At 46.8% G+C, this 20,879-nt stretch overlaps 2 protein-coding genes and 1 long non-coding RNA gene across 3 annotated transcripts in view; all 3 read right to left on the bottom strand.

Annotated features, from left to right (window-relative positions):
• Positions 1-937: 937 nt before the first annotated feature.
• Positions 938-20,879, bottom strand: part of LOC131397369 (leukocyte immunoglobulin-like receptor subfamily B member 3) — a 69,828-nt gene continuing 49,886 nt past the window's right edge. Inside the window, exons 8-12 of the mRNA XM_058530177.1 lie at positions 2,663-2,782; positions 2,245-2,287; positions 2,121-2,158; positions 1,841-1,893; positions 938-1,084 (exon numbers count right to left, since the gene is read on the bottom strand). Of these exons, the coding sequence (XP_058386160.1) occupies positions 938-1,084; positions 1,841-1,893; positions 2,121-2,158; positions 2,245-2,287; positions 2,663-2,782 (401 nt within the window). The remainder of the gene's footprint in view (positions 1,085-1,840; positions 1,894-2,120; positions 2,159-2,244; positions 2,288-2,662; positions 2,783-20,879) is intronic.
• Positions 3,570-5,807, bottom strand: LOC131397381 (leukocyte immunoglobulin-like receptor subfamily A member 2). The gene is made up of 4 exons (XM_058530205.1): positions 5,393-5,807; positions 4,884-5,165; positions 4,281-4,580; positions 3,570-3,725 (listed from the first exon to the last, which is right to left on the bottom strand). The coding sequence occupies exons 1-4, from the start codon at positions 5,790-5,792 to the stop codon at positions 3,640-3,642; spliced, it is 1,068 nt and encodes a 355-aa protein (XP_058386188.1). The 5' UTR covers positions 5,793-5,807; the 3' UTR covers positions 3,570-3,639.
• Positions 11,627-19,777, bottom strand: LOC131397398 (uncharacterized). Its single transcript, XR_009216760.1, has 3 exons — positions 19,540-19,777; positions 17,164-17,252; positions 11,627-11,693 (listed from the first exon to the last, which is right to left on the bottom strand). It is a non-coding gene; the product is annotated as an uncharacterized LOC131397398 (long non-coding RNA).

Raw genomic sequence — 20,879 nt, forward strand, 5'->3', positions numbered from 1 at the left:
GAGGAGTCATTTTCGGACAGAGGAAGCAAGTGGAGGTAGGGTCAGCCTGGATTTCCAGCCCTTTAACCCTGACCCCTGGTAAGAGAAGTCAGGGTAGGGTGGGGGCCGGGGGCTGAAAGCTGATTCCATCAAGGAAAGCCCACCACAGAGGAGTTGGTGGTGATGAACTACTTGAATTGTATTTTTGGTCAGGAGCACTTGACAAAACCTGCAGGCTGATTTCAAAGCTTGTTACGGTGTGGTTGATGGGCAAGTTCCTGGTCTTAAGATATGGGTACAGTGAAGTGGGAAGTCCTGATTAGTGGCCAGTGGAGAAGGGCCGTCTAAGCCTCCCTGCATCTGCTCCCCTCCCCCTGCATTTGGCGTTTCCTCAGACATGGTCAGGAGGGAGCAGCTTCCCTTTTCTCTGCCTTGTTGAGAAATGTCAGGAAGGGGCTTGGTCTCAGGAAATGTGCACCACTTGGAATTGAGCAACCCCTTAGCGATTGCAGCCACCCTGCATGCTATGGTGGGTCCTTGTATGGGGACTTTTGGGCTCAGGTCAGTTAGGTGCCCAGCTTCACAGAGGCACTCAGGATCCCTTCACATTGCCAAATTGCTGTGAAGCCTGCATTAGAATCCAAGTCCTTGCAGCTGGTGGGCTGGGCGGTAGGCCCTCCCCCCTCCTCTCTAACCCCGAGGTTGCCTCTTGTGTGACTATGGCCTTGAGCAGTTACATGGGATCCCTGCAGTCCGTGGGTCCCTTAGTAGGGCCTGTAAGATCAGCTTTGTAATGGTGGAGTCCCTGGCAGCAGGGTCTCAAGCTCCTCGTGGTTCACACTAAGTCTCCAGGCTGGCAGGAGTTCATTGGCTGGGTGTCCATGGGGGCAGCTCTGGTGCCTTCTGGGATCTCTGCAGGCCCCCTCCTGGGAGTGTGGGGCCTGGGTTTTGTCCTGGGCTAGTGGATGGCCAGAGCAGCATACGTGGTGGGCTCTTCAGAGGGGTTTCTTGACAGGGAGGAAGGGGGTGCAGTTGTATCCTGTCTGAGGGTCAAGTTGTTCAGCTGGGCATAGGTCACATCTTGAGTGTCTTCAGATGACACAGCCTGTAGTTGGGTGAGAGGGATGGCACATGGGGTGTGGGGGTGACTGGGACATAGACTCACTCCCTGAGGGTCTTTGTCGTCAGGGCTGTGCTAGAGACAGTGAGGAGGGTGAGCCTCTTGGATTCTCCCCTTGCTCTCCTTCAGTCTGTGTCTCTGGGGATCTAGGGGAGGAGGGATGTGAAGTTGGAACGCCTGTGACAGTGGTTGGAGGTATGCGTCTGGTGCTGGGGATAGGTCCTGACTGGAGATAGGAATCGGCCAGGGAGCCGTCAACATGGAGGGACAGTCAGACCCTAGGCACCCCTACATGGGAGTTAGATCTATTCACTAGGGTGAGCTGAGTGGTGATGTGGTGTACAGAGCTGATCTCACCTGTGTTATGTTGGAGGCATGTTGGGTTTGACACAGCCGTGGGACAGACAGGAAAGAGAATGAACAGACAGCTGAGGGCTGAGCGGGGCTATGGGACCCTTTGTGCGGATTTGAAAGGCCCAGGGCTTGAATTTCAGCCCCTTTGTGCAGGGTGCAGGCTGTTCAGCCCTAACCCTCGTCCTGCCAGCTCCACCTGAGCTCGAAGGTCAGAGGAGGCCTGCACTGGTGACCAAGGAGAGCATGGGGTTGCTGCAGCCCAGAGTGGCGTGCTTCCAGAAGGGAGAGGCTGCCAGGGGATGAGTGGTATGAGGGAGAAGTGTCCACTGGGTTTAAGGTGTGAACAAGGAGATGTAGGTGCCTTGGTTAGGACTAGAGGGAGCTCACCTGACTGTCCAGCTGTCTGTCCTCCTCCGGCTGTGTGTCTTTTATGACAGCATCTGGTGGGGACAGAATAAGGAGGTCCCGTCTCTTGCCAAGAGTCCCTGAGATCTCACATGGCGTAGGCCCAGAGATGGTCCGTGATTTGGCTAAGGCCACGTAAGATCAGGTTCCTGCTCTCTCACCCCGAAGCCCAGAACCATCTCCAGCCAATCCCTGGTCTCCACTGCCCACCCATGTTCTCTGGGCCCATCTCCTCTCCGAGGACAGCCCCTGGTTCCCTTACACAAGTTCTCCTCCTGGACGTCAGCAGCTGGGCAGGAGCTGGGAGAGGAGACAGGAGTGTTAGGGGCCAGTGAGGAGGCCCTGAGCAGGGGTGGGAGTCTGGGGGTCTCTAGGAGACATCTTACCTCTTCTGCAGGCCTCTGTCCTCAGGTGCTGTGACTGCAGCCACTGCAGGAAGTTGAAAGTCAGCCTCCAACCCACCCTGGAACCCTCCCCTAGGGCTGCATTAAGATCTGCAGAGGATCTAAGAACTGAACAGATTCTAATTCCCTCCCTCCGCCATATAGAATTCAAGAGAAAGCAGTTCTAAACGATAAAAAACAAAACTGTGTTTTCAAACATTTCATAAGTGAAAAAGCCAAAAGAATACTCCAAAATACTTAACATGTATACGTTCACATTTAATCAGTTCTTTTTAATTTTTCTCATCGGGAGGTGCTGGAGAGGTTTTTTTAAACTGACCTTCCCATCTGTTTGGTTTTCCTTGGGCTGGTGCCCTAAGCCCACCTCCTCCTCTGACGCGGGTCACCGTTTCCTACTCACCCGACCTGTGTTTGCCCTGACGCCAGTGTCGGAAGAGAAGGAAGAGGAGGAAGAGGAGGGAGAGCAGCAAGACGAAGGCCACCGAGACCCCGATCAGAGCCTTCATGTACCACTGGAGACCTTGAGCGCGAGTGACGACATGAATGAGCCAATGATGGCATTTAATTGAGCGCCTGCTGTGTGCCGCACATGTGCTAGGGTCTGTGCATTCATCTCTAACCCTCACAACAGTCATGCACTTGACACACTCAAGACAGTCAACCACCCACTTTACAGATGAGGAAACTGAGGCACAGAGAGGTAAATCACGTGCCCCAGGTCACTCAGCCTGAAGCTGCAGAGCTGGGACTGGAACCCTGGGCTGTGGATTCCCTTGGGTTTTGTTTTTTAGTTTTTTTTTTTTTTTTTTTTAATGCTGTGCCCTTACTCTCCAGGCAGAACACCAGTGCAGAGACCTGTGTACCAAACCCAATCCGTCTCCCTGCTCCCTCTCTCCCAGCCCAGGTCTGTCTCCCACTCTGCAGAGGCCTGGCCGCCCACGTGGGGCCTGTGTGGACATGGAGTGTGTGTATCTGGGAAGGGCGGAAGGGAGAGCTCTGTCCTTCTTGAGCTCTAACAGGGCCAGGCCCCAGGCTGAGGGCTTTCACCCTGAGGAGGGAGGCGGGAGGCCTCTTGTCAGGGAGAAACCAAGGACTGAGAGAGGAGCATGACTTGTCCAAGATCCACAGGTGGGAAGTAGCAGAGCTGGGGTTTGAACCCAGGGGTGGAGTGTTCCTTCCCTAACTCCATGGCTGCTCTTGGGAGGGCTGAGCGCCCCTGAGCTTATGGAGGAGAGCTCAGACTGTGTCCCCACACACAGTGTCCAAGCAGCCTTCTTGCCCTCTGCAAGTAGAGAAATTGGTCCCAGTGAGAAGGTGAACTTTTCACAGGTCGCTATCTCAGGAAGTGGCTGAGCCAAGACCAGACCTGAGCTCCTCTCACCCACCACCTCCCCACAGAGACACGCACTTACCCCACTGTGGTGGGCCTGACTCCGTGGAGGAGAGTCCATCCTCAGTGCCTCCTGGGGATCAGGATAGGAGATGTGGGGGCTGGTTCTCCCCACTTCAGCCCAAACGCCAATTCCCCAGGCTGAGCCACAAGATCTCCCTTTGCCATGACTGCCACACCTGCCGTCTGTCCAGCCTCAGAGTTCTTGGACCTCCATGGCCCCCAGCATCTCTGCCTGACTCCTCAGGCCCCCCGGGGGACAAGCCATGCCAAAGCGGGTCATCGCTGTCCCTCTGGGTATCAAGCCTCTGGTAGTCACCAACTCTCGTGTCTGGGTGAGGGGCTACTAGGCCTGGAGCAAGGAGGAGCATCAGGACAGGGTGCCCCTGGCCGTTTCTCTTTTTGGTCAGCCCTAGTCCTCTCCAGCCTCCTCCACTCACCACAAATGTGTGTGGACCTCAGGGATGGGAGTTGCTCTAGCTTTTTCCATTCCTCCAAGAGGTGAGATTCCCCTCTGGCTGACTCGCCTTCTGTGACCCCCTTACTCCCATCCCAGCCCAGAGCTCCCCTGGGGACAGGGCCCTGAACTGACTATGAGGACACAAGGGGCATGACTGGGGCTGCTCACGTGAGACCTGGAGCTCCAGGGGGTCACTGGGGAGTGACAACAGGTAGGGGGAGGTGCTGTCTAAACTGTAGCACCTGTAGGTCCCCTCGTGGTCTGAGGTCACAGGACTGATGGTGAAGTTGGCCTGAAAGGGTGCAGCCCTCTTCTGCAGACGAAGGTGCTGGGGAGGAGCAGGTGACCCCTCCTTGGACAGAAGGAAGGTATCCAGCCAGATCTCAGAGCGACACTGCAGGGTCACGTTCTCTCCCCAGGACACTGAGGGCCCCGGCTGGGCTGAGAGGGAGGGTTTCTCGTACATTCCTGGGGGAGAGAAAGATTGTGATGTATAGAGAGCTGCCCCGCCCCATATGCCTTTGACCCTGAGCTAAGGGACCACCGTCCACTCTCCAGGGACTCTGTGATACGCTCTCAGCTCCTCTCAGTCCCTCTGGGTGGGTCTCTTTTATCACCTTGCTCCTCACTCCCCCTTCCTCCCGCCCTCTCCCTAGACCACTGCCCCATCTCAGCCTCTGCTCCAGGACCCTCTCCCTGGACCCCATCACCACCAGGGTTGATCCTGGGCCCAGGGCCCTGAACAGACAGTCAGGACGTGGGGCTCCTCACCCGCTATCAGGATGTCCAGGGCGGCACTGGGGGCCGACCATGCATAGGAAAGGTTGTGTCCACTGTAGCATCTGTACTGGCCCCCGTGGGTGTGGTTCACAGGGCCCAGGGGGAAGGCGGGGCTGTGCTGCCCATGAAGACGCTGGGCATGTGTGAACCCCTCGTCCTTGCTCAGAGCGAATCTGTCAAAGCCGGCCTCTGAGCGACACTGGAGGGTCAGGTTGTCTCCAGAGAGCACTAGTGATCTTGGCTGGGCCAAGAGGGAGGGCTCCCTGTACACGCCTGGAGAGAAGGGACAGTGGCATTGAAGGGATCGCACATCCCACATTGCCCACTGGGGCCTGCAGTGAGAGTTCTCACTGGTCGCTCCCCAAACCTCGTGCTCTGTGGTTCAGGCCCCAGGAGGTCATGTCACCAAGTCCCCATCACCTACAGAATTTTGCTGGTCACAAGGCTTACGTCAGTCATTTTGCGGTCCCAGGAAAGAGATGGGTCAGGGATGCCCTCACCTGTGACTTCGAGATGCAGAGGGTTGCTGGGGAGTGACCACACATACGGGTAGGAGCTGTGAGAACCATAGCATCTGTAGGTCCCCCCATGGGAGGTGTTCACAGGGCCCACAGGGAAGACAGCCTGCCACCTCCCACGATAGGTCCTCAATTCCATGCGTCTGGGTGGGTCAGCTCCTCCCTCCTTCAGCAGATGGAAAATGTCCAGTGTGGACTCTGAGCTACAGGAGAGGAACACGTTCCCTCCTGATGCCACCACAGGGCCTGGGTGAGCTGAGAGGGAGGGTGCGCTGTACGCTCCTGAGGGAGAAGGAGGGAGCTGTGTTAAAGGGGTGACCATCAGCCCACATACCCCAGGTGTGGACTGTGAGGGCTGAGGTCCCCTGAGTCCCCACTCCATTCCCTCTGCCTGTGAGGAGCACCCCACAGTGGGAGGGGACCTGGCTCCTCCCCCTTACCTGTCACCACCAGAGGCAGGGGGTCACTGCGCTCTGACCAGCCATTCCAGCTGGTGTGATATGCACACCGATATAGCCCTGCAGTGTGTGCGCTCACAGAATTGATGAAGAAACGAGCCTTGTTGCTGGAGCCCTGTGGGGCCTCTGTATCCCAGGGTTGAGAGACTCTCTCTTTATACAGATGGTAGACTTCACCCTGCAGAGACCCCTGACACCAGATGGTCACAGGGCTCCGCGTGGTGACCATGGGTCCTGGGTCAGCCCAGATGGAGGGTTTGCGGGGGCCTCCTGGAAAGCAATCAGACCAGAAGTGTCAGGGGAGCCCTTCTCCCCTCACCTTCCCAGCTGTCACTCAAGGCCCCTCCCTGACTGGTCACCCCAGCCCAGACCTCTCACCTCCCCCAAGCTGCCCAGGGGATTCATTGGTCTGAAGCAGGAGGTGTGGGGGAGGACTCACTCGCCTGTATCTGGTTCCATGGGTCCCAACACAGCCCTGGAAGAGAGTTCTCTGTGAGATCGTGTCCCCCAACCCACACATAGAAGCTCCAGGCCTGGTCTGGGCCCCTGAGCACTGGAGTCAGATCTGGGGCTGAGCACACTCTCCTCCCCCGAGAAGTTCTGCCCACACTGAGCTCCTGAGTCCTGGGGTCTCAGGGACTAGGACGTGGGAGGGGAGGAGACACTATCCCTCTTTCTTTGCCCAAAACTCACCAAGGCAGAGAAGGGCAGTGAGAGTAAGTGTCTTGGTGCTGCTTCCCATGGTCTCCAGCTGTGCAGACGACTATAAAGACCACAGAGCCCAGCCGGACAGACAGACAGAGTGGCTGTGATAAGATCCAGACTCCGTGTGACTCAGAATAAGTTCCTCATCTGTAGCCTCACAGGAAGGGGAAGAGCCCCTGCCAGGGCCTCCCTCTGCTCCCGCGGAAGGATGATTCTGAAGAGACAGCAGGTCTGGGGATCTTCCAGACCAGATTTGAGACTCACCAGACCCCACATGCTCTGCCTCCAACTCATGCCAAACTCAAATCCAGAGAGTGACACTTGTCCGAGAACATGAGGCTTGGAGAGGGCAGGGGAGGACCAGCCCAATTTCTGTTCCAACTCTGACTCTGCCTCTTATAGAGGCTTTGTGACCTGGGGCAACTTACTTCCCTTCGCTGAGCTTCTGTAAATGTAAATTTAATTCCTTTCTTTCATCAGCTGGGCAGTCAGTCAACATTTGCTGAGCGATTCCCACGTCCAGTCATGGTGCCAGGAGCTGGAGAGTCATTAATGAAGCTGACGGAGTCTTTCCCTGGACTCATGTGGCTCAGATGAATGAAGACAGACATTACAAATACTTAGGTGGGGGCCGGCCCTGTGGCCGAGCGGTTAAGTGTGCGTGCTCCGCTGCTGGTGGCCTGGGTTCAGGTCCCGGGTGCGCACCAAGGCACTGCTTGTCAGGCCATGCTGTGGCGGCGTCCCACATAAAGTGGAGGAAGATGGGTACAGATGTTAGCCCAGGGCCAGTCTTCCTCAGCAAAAAGAGGAGGATTGGCACGGATGTTAGCTCAGGGCTGATCTTCCTCACACACACACAAAAAATTTAGGTGGCAAACAATTCAGTTATAGTCTTGTTTTAATGCAAGTTGGCAGAAAAAAGAAAAGAGGGGACCATGAGATTCAATAACAGGTAGACATCCTGCAACCTGGGTCCTGGCTGTGAGGAATCTTTTGGGGGTGGCAGTGACCCAAGGCATGAGCAGGGTTAGCCCAGAGGTGGTGGTGGGGCATCCTTGCCCAGAAAGATCTGAGCTGTTCTCAGAATTGAGAGCAATCAGAATCCTGGGCCTTGTCACACAGGATCTTGAGCACCTTGCAAGGTGTAAGTTATTTTGTAATTTTATAATTTTATTTATTTATTTATTTATTTATCCCCCAAGTAGTAGTATGTCATAGCTGCACATCCTTCTAGTTGCTGTATGTGGGACGCGGCCTCAGCATGGCACTGGTGTGTCGGTGCGCACCCAGGATCTGAACCCGGGCTGCCAGCAGCAGAGCGCGCGCACTTAACCGCTAAGCCACGGGACCGGCCCTAAGGTATTTTGAATTTTACTCTTAAGGCAATGGGAAGATGGTAAGCAGCCTACAGTATGAACATATTTCTGTTTTAAAATGACTACCACCAAGTAGAAAATGTAATGCAGGAAGGTTCTATTGATAATTAACTCTATTAATAATAAAACTCCAACATTATTTTTTATTGTGGTAACATTGGTTTATAACATTATATACAGGTCAGGAATACATCATTATACTCCTATTTCTGCGTAGATTACATCATGTTCACCACCCAAAGACTAATTACAATCCATCACCACACGCGTGTGCCTAATCACCTCTTTCTCCCCCCTTCCCCTCTGTAACCACTCATCCAATCTCTGTCTCTCTGTGTTTGATAAAACTCCAACATTAATCTCTCTCCTGGATGGTATGTTGATCAGTATTTTAAGTCTTTTCTGTGGTTTTCTTGTATAACCCTTACACAAACCTATAACACAAAACACATTTACAGTTGAGTGGAATGAGACAGGATGGCTTTTTGGTCCCTCAGGTTGGAAAGGAGTTGGCTAGGTTCAGACTGGCTGAGGGGGCAGCCCAAGGAAGGCACAGAATTGTTAAGTAGCTCAGTTGTGTGTGTGTTTGGGGGTGTGTGTGGTTAACTATGATGAGTTTGGTTGAGGAGGAGAGTTGTATTTCCTGGGGCTGTGAGTTTAGCTCAGGCCTGATCACAGGCAGCCTTGAACATCAGATGGTGCACCTTGTATCTCTTTTGAAGATGGAAACTGTTGGAAGCATTTTAGGCAGGGCAGGATTGGACCAGATAGGGTTGTTAGAAGAGTCTTTGGAGGCAGTGAGAGGAATGAACTGGAGGAAGTAGTTGGGGCCTGGACTGGAGGACCAGGAAGGAGGCTGATGTGATGACACAGATGAGATGCCCTGATCCTTGCGATGGATCAGGATATTGTTAAGAAGGACTCAGGGGGCATGGTGGTGTGGAGTTGATGATTGGATGTGAAGTGTAAGAGAGTAAGGAACTGTTCCACTGTCTGCTTGGTGCCTAGAAGAGCCAATGGGGCCATCACAGGGAGGAGGACCCTGGGGGAGAAGGAGGCTTGGGGTGATGCTTAGAAGACTGATCACTCTTTCTCAGAGGAAAGCAGGGCCCTCCCTCCTGATCTGGGATTGTGGTTTTTCTTCCCCCGAAACACTTCCCTTCTCTGACTTCCTTGTTTCTATAAGTTAGCACCATCTTTTTCTTCATCGCCCTCCTTCAAAACCTCTAAGTCATTTCTGCCTCCTCAGTGCCCCTTCCTCTCCTGGACAGAAGTCTTCATCTCATACGTGAATTCTTTCTCCAGGCAGTGAGTGAGAACATGGGTTGGAGGCAAAAAAGATTTTAAAAATCAAACACAGACTCATAAATCTGTAAGACAATTTATATCATTGCTCTCCCAGCAACAAGAGATTGATATTATGAAGAAAAAAATATTTGAAGAAATACATACTGACCATTTCATAGATTTATTGAAAGTCATAAATTTACACATCCAAGATGCTCAGCAAATCCAAATGAAGATAAGCTTTAAAAACCATGCCCAGGTGCTGGCCCAGTGGCAAAGTGGTTAACTTCGCACGCTCTGCTTTGACAGCCTGGGGTTCACAGCTTCAGATCCCCAGTGCAGACCCACGCACAGCTTATCAAGCCATGCTGTGGCAAGCGTCCTACATACAAAGTAGAGGAGGATGGGCACGGATGTTATCCCAGGGCCAATCTTCCTCAGCAAAAAATGGAGGATTGGTAACAGATGTTAGCTCAGGGCTAACCTTCCTCACAAAAAAAACCCCCAAAAAACAAAAAGACCAGGCCCACACACTTCATAATCATAATCAAAGTAGTGAAAACAAAACAAAAACAAACAAACAAAAAAAGTTGAAAGCCTCCAGGAAAAATGCCATGAAACAAAGAGGAAAAATGATTTGAATACTTACGGATTTCACATCAGAAACCATCAATATCAGAAGATGTTAAAGTTCAGAGAGACAAGAGGAGCCAACCTGGAATTCTTCTGGATATATTCTTGAGGAATGAAAGCAAAATAAAGTCATTCTGAGAGGAAGGAACATTGAGAGAATTTGTCGTCAGCACACCTGCTCTAAAAGACATAAGGTAAGTTCTTCAAGCAGAAAGGTAATAAATGTAGAGGGAAACTTGGAAATTCCAGAATAAAGGAAAAGCAAAAAATGGTAAACATCTAGGTAAATGTAGTAGCATATATTTCTCCTCTTAAGTTCTTTAAAATGTGTATCATTGTTGAAAGGAAAACTGATAACATTGTATGGTGGGGTTTTAACGTATGTAGATGTAACACACATAACAGCTGCAGCATAAAGGGATGGGGGTGAAAGGACCTATATGGTGGTGAGGCTTCTAAATTTCTCCTGAAGAGGTAAGGTAAGATGTGAACTCTATGTGGACTCTGTGAAATTAGGTGTGTATATTATAATACCTACAACAGCCACTTAAGAAACAACATATAAAGAGTTACAGCTAGAACAACAATAGATAAATTAAAATGAAATACTAAAAAGTATTCCAAAAAGCCAAAAGAAGGCAGGAAAGGGAAAACTGAAGAACAAAAAAATAGAGGGAACAAGCAGAAAACAAACAATAAATGGTAAACTTGAAAAGAACCTTCAATAACTACATTAAATATAAATGGTGCAAGCACAATTAAATGGCAGAGATCATAGCACTGGGTTAGCAACAACAAGTAAGACCCAACTCTACGCAGTCTACCAGAGGTTCACTTTAATACAATGATGTAAATAGGTTAAAAGTAAGAGAATGAATATATTATGCAAACATTAATTAAAAGAGCTTAAGTTGCAGCCTAAGTTTCCTATTGCTGCTGTAACAAATTACCACAGACTTAGTGGATTTAAACAACACAAATTTATCATCTTATTGTACTGGAGGTCAGAAGTACAAAATCAGTCTCACTGGGCTAAAGTTGAGGTGTCACAGGGGTGGCTGCTTTTGGTGACTCTGCTGTGAGAATCAGTTTCCTGGCCTTTCCCAGCTCCCAGAGACGCCTGCAGCACTGGGCTCCTGATCCCTTCCTTCCATCACTGCAGCCTCTTGATTCCGTCATCACATTTCCTACCACTGACTCTGACCCTTTTGTCTCCCTCTTACAAGAAGCCTTGTGATTACATTGGGCTCACACAGATAATCCAGGAAAATGTCCCCATCTCAAGATACTTAATCTAGTCACATCTGCAAAGTCCATTTTGCCATGTAAGTTAACATAGTCACAGGTTTCAGAGATTAGGGTGTGGAAATCTTTGGGGATGGGGAGGAAGCAGCATTATTCTATTTACTACAGTGGCTACCATATAAAACCCTACAATAGAAGATATCAGATAAGGTAGGCTTTTTTTTTTTTTTTAAAGATTTTATTTATTTATTTTTTCCCTCCAAAGCCCCAGTAGATTGTTGTATGTCATAGCTGCACATCCTTCTAGTTGCTGTATGTGGGACACGGCCTCAGCATGGCCAGAGAAGTGGTGCGTCCGTGCACGCCCAGGATCCGAACCCGGGCCGCCAGCAGCGGAGCGCTCGCACTTAACCACTAAGCCACGAGGCCAGCCCCTAAGGTAGGCTTTTGAACAGGTAAATTATCAGGGATAAAGAAAGATATTACATAAAGATAGAAAGTTCAACTCACCAGGAAGACATAGTAATCCTAAGTGTGTATACACAAAACAGCAGAGCTTCGAAGTACATAAAGCAAAACCTGTCAGAAATGAAAGGACAAATAGGTACGTGAAGAATTAGAGTCAGGGTCTTCACGCTCCTCTCTTGGTACTTGTTTGAGCAACCGGATGGCAAATCACCAAGGACATAGAGAACCTGAACAACACTATCGACAACTTGACCTGATTGACACATAGGGAACACTTCACCCACAGCAAAATAGACATTATTTTCAAGTGCACATGGTATATTGGCCATGATAGTCCATGTCCTTGGTTTTAAAACAAAGCTAACAAATTTAAAAGAATTGATATCATACATCACTTCTTTTCTAATGAAATTTAAGTAAACATCTATTACTAGAAAGATATCTGGAAAATCTTCAACTATTTGGAAATTAAACAACACACTTCTAAATAATTTATGGGGCGAAGAGCGACTCAAGGAAGATTGGAAAATAGTTTGAACTGGACGAAAATGAAAATACAGCATGCTAAACATTGTGGGGTGCAGCCAAAGCAGAGTTTAGGAGGAAGGGAAGAGCTGCAAGTGCTCGTGTTGAACAAAGAATGGTTTCTAATCATTAACCTAAGCTTCCATCTAAGACACAAGGAAAAGAAGGGCAAACTCAGCCCAAAGTAAGCATAATACAATAATAATAGAGGGCAGAAATCAATTAAACTGGAAACAGAAACACAGGAGCAAAGATCAGTGAAACCCAAAGCTGATTCTTTAACAAGACCAGTAAAATTGGCAAACCACCAGGCAGACTAATTATGGAAAAAAGAGACCCTCCCAAATTGACAACATCTGGCATGAATGACAGGATATCACTACAAATAGGATTATTTTTAATTGATTAATAATAGGATAATAAGAGAACACTACTACGAACAACACTGTGGTGATAAATTGACAACTTAAATGGAATGGACCAACTCTTGAACGACACGCACTATCAAAACTCACTCAAGTAGAAATCATCTGATTTTCTTGAAAAACATTAAACTGAATTTGTAGTTAGAAAAACTTTCCAACAAAGAAAACTCCTGGCCACAGTGGTCTCACTGGCAGATACCACTAAACATTTGGAGAAGAATTAATACAATCCTTCACAGTCTCTTCCAGAAAACAGAAGAGAAAGGAACACTTTGCAACAATTTTATGAGGCAGGTATTACTCCAAACTCAAACCAGACAAAGAGAGTACAAGGAAAGAAAGGTGCAGGCCAATGTCCCTCAAGAACATAGATGCCAAAATCCTCACCAAAATATTGGTAAATATAAGCCAGCAATATAGGAAAAGGACAATCATCAGAACCAAGTGGGATTCATCCTCAGATGCCAGGCTAGTTCCGCATTTGAAAGTCAATAAAGGTAATCCACCATCTTAAGAGACCAACAAAGAAAAACCGCATCATTACATGCAGACATGCGCACAAAGATTTGATAAAATAAATGCTCAGCTGTACAGGAATAGAAGGGAATTTCCTTAATCAGATAAAGAGCATCTATGATCTATGTTGAGGTAACATTGTATTGAATGTTTTTCCCCTGTGACTGGGGACAAGGCAATGATGCTCTCACTGCTTCTATTCAGAACTGGCTGGTGCAATAAGACAAATTTCAAGGAATAAAAAGCATACAGACTGAAATGCAAGGAATAAAACTGTCTTTATTCCCAATCCACATAATCATATATGGAGGAAATCCTAAGGAATCTACAAAGAGCTCCTACAACTGATAGGTGAAGGAGGAAGGTCTCAAGATCAATATTAAGTACATTAATACAAATATTAAATACAAGATAAATATTAACAAATCATTTGAATTTTATTCCATTCCATACATTAACAAAGAACAATTGGAAAGCAAAATTAAAATACGATACTATTTACTATAGCTCCAAAAACCATAACATGTGGAAATAAATATAAGTATAGATGTGTGAGATCTGAAGACTAGAAACTATAATACTTATCTAAGAGAAATTAAAGAGGAACTAAAAAAAAAAAGAGGTAATGTCCCCTTTTCATTGATTGAAAGACTCAATATTGTTAAAGTATCAGCTCTCTCTAAACTGACATGTATTCAGAGCCCCCGAATGAAAATCTCAACTAGCTTTTTTAGGCAATTGACGGGCTGATACTAAAATGTATGTGGAAATACAAAAGAGCAGTAATAGCACAACAATTTTGAAGAGGAATAAAATTGGACATCTTCTTCCACCAAGATTTTGTATGGAAGGAACAAATGTAATGGGCAGTGTGATATTTGCATAAGGACAGGAGGTAGAAAAAATAAACAGAAAGGAGATCGCTGTGGTAGACCCACACACTGATGATCAGCTGACATAACAAAGGACAGAAGCGCTCCCTTGAAGAAAAGATCATCTTCTCCACAAATGGTGCTGGAACAACCGGACATCTGTTTGGAGAAAAATGAATCTTGACCTTTACCCCACACCGGACACAATAATTGACATGAAATAAATCATAGATCTAATTGCAAAAGTCAAAACCATAAGGCATCTAAAAGAAAACCTTAAAGAAAATCTTTACAACTTTAGAGAAAGATTTCTCAGAAAGATACAAAAACACAAACAGAAGCAACAAGATTTCTTTCTTTCTTCATTTTTTTCCCCCAAAGCCCCAGTAGATAGTTGTATGTCATAGCTGCACATCCTTCTAGTTGCTGTATGTGGGATGCAGCCATGAGGCCGGAGAAGCTGTGCCTCGGTGCGCGCCCGGGACCCAAACCCAGGCCGCCAGCAGCGGAGCGCGCGCACTTAACCGCTAAGCCATGGCGCGGGCCCTGGGAGCAACAAGATTAATTGGAGTTTATAAGATTAAAAACTTTTGCCCTTCAAAAGACAGTGTTTGGTAATGGAAGAAACAAGCCAGACTAAGAGAAAATATGTATTTGTGTGTGTGTGTGTGTGTGTGTGTGTGTGTGTGTATCTGACAGAGGATTTGTATGCAGACTAAGTACGGACTTTTACAAATAATAATAAAACCCTCCCACATGAGGAAAACACTTTGAACAGACATTTCACAAAAGAAGATATTTAAATGACCGATAAGCACATGAAAAAATGCTCAACATCAATAATCATTAGAGAAATGAAAGTAAAACTAAAATGAGATATCAATAAAGTGGATGAATTTTAAAAAAGATTATACTGCACAAAGAGGGCAGAAACAGAAGAGCACACACCTTATGATTCCATTTTTTATGAAATTCTAGATCTGGCAAGACAAACACCTCGTGAAGAAAGCTCATCGCTGTTTGCTTCAGTGTGGGGAGTGTAGATTGACTAAAAAGGTCACCATGGAATTGTAGTAGTGATGCCACTGTTTTGTATATTGATTGTGGTGGTAGCTGTTACATGAATTTCTACATTTACCAAAGCTGATCAAACTACACACTTAAAGGGGGTGCATTTTATGCCTCAATATTCACACACATACATACTAATTAGGTGCAATCAGTGTCCGTTCCACCAGGGCTGAAATCAACTTGCAACCACGTATCTGATTTGCTTCCATGAGGAATGATACAACATTAAGGACTCTGTGTTGGGGGCTGGCCCTGTGGCTTAGCGGTTAAGCGCGAGCACTCTGCTACTGGCCGCCCGGGTTCAGATCCCGGGCACACACTGACGCACCGCTTGTCGGGCCATGCTGAGGCCGCGTCCCACGTACAGCAACTATCAGCATGTGCAGCTATGACATACAACTATCTACTGGGGCTTTGAGGAGAAAAAGGGCAAAAAAGGAGGAGGATTGGCAATAGATGTTAGCTCAGGGCCAGTCTTCCTCAGCAAAAAGAGGAGGATTGGCATGGATGTTAGCTCAGGGCTGATCTTCCTCACACACACACACACAAAAGTACTCTGTGTTGGTCTCCACTGCTGAAACGATGGACATCCATCAGTGTCTGTAGTTGGATCAGTTTCGGTGACAGGCGAAGCCTCATGAGTAGCCTCCATCTCTGCCGCCACGGCTGCCTTCATAGGCCCACTGTGTAAACACTGGGAGAATGAAGAAGAGAGGCTGGCTAGTATCTGCTGAACGAGCCTTCCTGTCCCCTCGGTTGTTAAGGACCTTGTCTATGGGCTCTCTGGGGACATTAATATCTGATTCAATGATCCAGTGCTTTGTGCCCACTCCTGTACATCTGTCCATACACATGGCTGCTTCCTGGATATCCTTGTCTCCTCCATTTTGCTCCTTTCAGTCCTCTGACCGTATAGACAAGGTGTTTGCTACTATCCTGGAGGCCGTATATACCTTTACATCTAGCCACTTCTCTTTCCACAAAAAGTGCAATATCCATTTCATTACCCAAATGTCTGCCCACTGAAGGCATTTTCTCTTATCAGAGTCCCCCAAGTGGGGCTGTAGAGCAACACTACTCCAAAACACCCCATCAGCCAGGCATGGCCCAGGCCTCAGATCTGTAGATGACAGCTGAGGAGAGGCACCATTGTGACAGGTACGGATGTGGGCGTCATGTGCATCTAACCCACATCTTTGTGTGACTCACCCTTGTCCTCTGGACCTGTCCCTGGCCCCAGGTGTACCACTCTCTTCCAACAATGGATTGCAGCCTTATGACTTGGTGAGAAGGACAATAGCCAGCTTATCACAGATAGTTACAGTTGTGTAGACACTTGATGTCTCCTTGTCAGTCATTCAGTTTCTTTTGGGAACCAGCAGCACGTCAGGAGCAGCTGTTTCTTTTTTTGTGAATAAGGAAGATTGGCCTTGAGCTGACATCTGGGCCAATCTTCCTCTTTTTGCTGAGGAAGATTAGCCCTGAGCTAACACCTGTGCCCATCTTTCTCTATTTCGTATATGGGACACCGCCACAGCATGGCTTGATGTGTGGTGTGTAGGTCTGTGCCCGGGATCCGAGCCTCTGAACCCTGAGCCGCCAAAGCGGAGCCCGCGAACTTAACTGCTACGCCACTCGGCTGGCCCCAGGAGCATCTTTTTAAATGGTGTCTACTGTCTATTTCAGGTGATGTGATGGCAGGTACCCAAGGGGGATAAACTTCAAATCTACCATTGAGGCTGGGCAGGGAATTCACACAGCATCTCAGTACACATGGGCACTTACAGGACCAGGGGACCTGGCGGATCACATGGCCATGGCTGCAGGGTCCTGGTACTGCAGAGCCCAATCTTCCTCTGTGATCCGCTCAAACCCCCAGCTTTCTCAGTCATCTGATATGGAGGAATCTGTTTTCTCAAGTATGGGATATGCTGCTTCCACCATCCAAAGCCTCATACCCAGAACCATGTCTGTTTCTTAGTGTGAGGGGTTGCAAGGTGCAATATAGGGTATGTCTTGGCAGAACTCAGCAGCACCACTATAAAGTTCACTGCTTTGGCAAACCCTGAATCTTTGAATTTCTTTCTATCTTTTTCTTTTTTTTTTAAATCTCCCACCATCTGGGGTACATACCAGGGCAATGAGAGTACTCACCACCGTCTGTCTACTCACCAGGTCAAATTAACAAGATGTCGCCAACATTGTGGACAAATGTGATGTCCTGCCCGATGTCAAGATGCTGAGGGTCCCTTTGGACGATGCTGTGAAAGAGGGAGAGTTGGTTTATCCCTGGACACTGTGAACATGTACTGCAGTCCATCCCAGGGGAAGAAGTGCTGATTCTGTTACCAGATCCACAGCTGCACAAAAGTGACCAGAGGCTGCATAATTCTGTCCTAGGAAATGCATCCATCCCGCAGAGCAGCTGCCAGGAGTCAGTACTTGGTGAGGTCTGTGGCCCTCCACCATCCACCACCCAGGATCCATCCAGTTTTTCAGGGGCCAGGCTGGTGTATTAAGCAGGGATACAGTGGCCCCACCTCTGCCTCCTTTAAGTCTTTGAGGGTGGCACTAACCTCTGCTAGTCCACCTGAGTGCAAGGTTGTTTGTGATGACTATGCCAGGCACTATGGAAGTTATACTGTTGAGTATACAGATTCTGTTTCCTTTATGTAAAGAGTATGTAACTATGTTTTGGAAGTCGATTAAATGACTTGGTGGTTCATCTTTTGCTTTCAAGGCTTTAACAACAATCTGTCTTTAGGCGTATCCTGCAGCTCCTTTGGCCTGGCTAATTAGGCCTGGCTCCTCTGGGGGTGCTTGATTGGTTCCTAATGCTGCATGGAATTCAAACATCTCCCACCACTGTGTGAGCTCTGGGAATTAAAACTTTTTTTTTTAAATTAATTAATTAATTTTTTTTCCCCCAAAGCACCAGTAGATACTTGTATGTCATAGTTGCACATCCTTCTAGTTGAAGTATGTGGGACACGGCCTCAGCATGGCCAGAGAAGCGGTTCCTCGGTGCTCACCCAGGATCTGAACCCGGGCCGCCAGCAGCGGCGCGCGTGCACTTAACCACTAAGCCACGGGGCCGGCCCTGGGAATTAAAACTTTAATTTATCTTTGTTTCCTAAAATGTTAGTCGATTAACAAAAGATGTCAACATCATTGCATAAATGCCTGTATGTTTTTGCTGCCTCAAAATTTGAAAATAATGTGAAGTGGAGGAAAAATAACTGGGCAGTTCTGACTCTCCGTCCTCTACACTGTCCCAGACTCCACGTTTTCTTCCCATTCTTCTGTCTTCCTTCCTCGTGTTCCAAGGATCATCCCTTTGTCAGTTCCTTTCTGGGTCAAGAACTTCCTTTTCCATTCATTTAGGGGAGGCCTGCTTGTGACAATCCTCTTAGCTTCCTTCACCTGAGAATGTTTTTATTTCCCCTTCCTTCCTGAAGGATAATTTCACCTTCTGTAGAATTTGGGATCGACAGTTCTTTTCTTTCTGCACCTGAAATGTCTTTCCTCTTGCTTCCTGCTTCCACGGTTTCTGACGGGAAGCCGGTTGTCATCTGAGTGGTTTCCCTCTATGGTCAGGTGGCATTTCTGTCTCACTGCATTCAAGGAGATTGTCTTTTGTTTTCCCTAGTTGGGTCATGATGCATCTTGGCATAGATTTCTGTGGGCTTCTCCTGTTTGGGGTTCATTGAGTTTCATGAATGTATAGGTTTATGACTTTTGCCAAATTTGGGGAAATTCGAGCCATGATTTCTTGAATAGTTTTTGAGTCTTGTTCTCTGTCTCCTCTGCTTCTAGGACTCGGATCACATGGATGTGAGATCTTTTGTTAGAATCCCACAGGTCCTGAGGCTCTGTTCGTAGTCTTTTCCAGTTCATTGCTCGCTGTTGTTCAGACTGAGTAATTTCTATTGTTGTGTCTTCATGTTCATTATTTCCTCTGTCCTCTCCATTCTGCTGTTGAGCCCATCCATGGAGGCTTTATTTTGATTATTGTATTTTTCAGATCTAAAATTTCCATTACCTTCTTTTTTGTACCTTCTATTTCTTTGCTGAGACTTTTTTTAAAAGATTTATTCTAAGCATGTGTGTAATTGCCCATTAAAGCATTTTTATTGTGGCTGCTTCACAATCCTTGTCAGATAATTCCAACCTCTGTGTCACCTCAGTGTTAGCCTCTGTTGACAATGGTCTTTTCTCACTCAAGATGAGATTTTCCTGGTTCCTGTCATGAACTGGACATTATGGATTTCATGGTGGGAGTCTAGATCTTATTTAAATGTTCTGTTATAAAAGGCCTTTTCTGACACATGGCTGGGGTACTGACTCATTACTGCCAGGTGGAGAGTGCAGTCCAGGTCCCTACGTGGGGCCTTTGACATCCACTGTGTCACTCCTGGGGTCCTAACAGTCTTAGTCTGTCTGCTGCCTTCTCTGTCCTGTTTGGAGTATTCTCATGTTTGTTATATACACAAGGTCCAGAAGTTTTCTGTGCCTTGTGGGGGGTCAGGGAGACAAACCTCTACTTACTCTTGGTCCAAACTGGGAGTCTGAAGTGCAGCTGATTTATATGTATTGATGATGTATCTAGTGACACAGGATCCATTCTTTTTAAATTAGAATAATAGATCTTTATATTAATTGGGGTTTTCCATGCACGGTTTTGTAATCTGTGAGTAATACAGTTTTATTCCATCCCTTCACTCTAATCATGTTTTTTTGCTTTATTTGTTGGTTCTTCCAGTGCCCTGCTGAGTAGAAGAGGTCATAGTGAACATTCTTGTCTCATTCTCAGTCACAGGCAGAAAGAGTTCAAGTTTTTACGTGTAAAAATTATTTCTATTGTAGATTTTTAAAGATTTTTTGATAAATGACAGGGAATTCTCTTTTATTTCTGAGGAGGTTTCTTTGATTATAAATTGATGATGTATTTTATCAGAATCTTTGAATCTGTTGATTTGATTATTTTTCTGTTTCTTCTTTTATGTTTGAAATGTATTGATCGATTTTTGAATATGAAATCAACCATGCATTCCATGTGAGAAGAACACACCAGCATGGTTGTAATACATTATCCATTTCGTACATCGCTGACTCTTGTTTGGGAATATTCTGTATAGGAATCTACAGCTGAGTTCCTGTTAGAGAGCTTCCTGTGATTTTCCCATTTGTAGTTTCCTTGTCAGGTTTTGGTATCAATTTTTTTGTGTCCTGATAAAATGCGTTAGGAGGAATAGTCCCTCCTCTATTTTTGGGAGAAGGTTATTTAAGTTTGGTATATGCGTACGTATGTGTATGTGTGTTTGTGTGTGTGTCCAGGTGTGTGTATGTGTGTATTCCGTAAGTGCGTAAGTGTTCAGAAGCATTCACCAGTGAAGCTTTCCAGACTGAGTTCACTTTGTGGGAAAATTTTTAGTTATAGATTCAACATATTTAATATATATGACAATTCAGATATCCTATTTATATTTTATTTCCATCATTTTTGTAAATTGTATTTTTGAGTATTTTGTCCATTTCATCTAAATTTTCTAATGTATTGGCATAAAATTGATCATAATCATCTGTTATCTATTTAAAGTCTGTAGGATCTGTGATACTGTCCTGATAATGGTAATGTGTGCCTTCTCTCATTTTCCTTGTGTTGTGGCTGGGATTGATAAGTGTGATTAATATTTTCAAGAATGAATTTTTTTGGCTTTATTGACTTTTCTCTATTTTTTATTTCTCATCATTAGTAGCTACTCTTGTCTTTATTATTTCCCTCTTTTTACCTTTATTTGGAATAATTTGCTATTCTTTTTCTAAATTCTTGGTATAATAGCTTAGGTCATTGATGTTTTTAGGCTTTTCTTTTCTAAGATACTCAT

The sequence above is a fragment of the Diceros bicornis genome, chromosome 34, assembly GCF_020826845.1.
Source record: "Diceros bicornis minor isolate mBicDic1 chromosome 34, mDicBic1.mat.cur, whole genome shotgun sequence".
NCBI classification, from domain to species: Eukaryota; Metazoa; Chordata; class Mammalia; order Perissodactyla; family Rhinocerotidae; genus Diceros; species Diceros bicornis.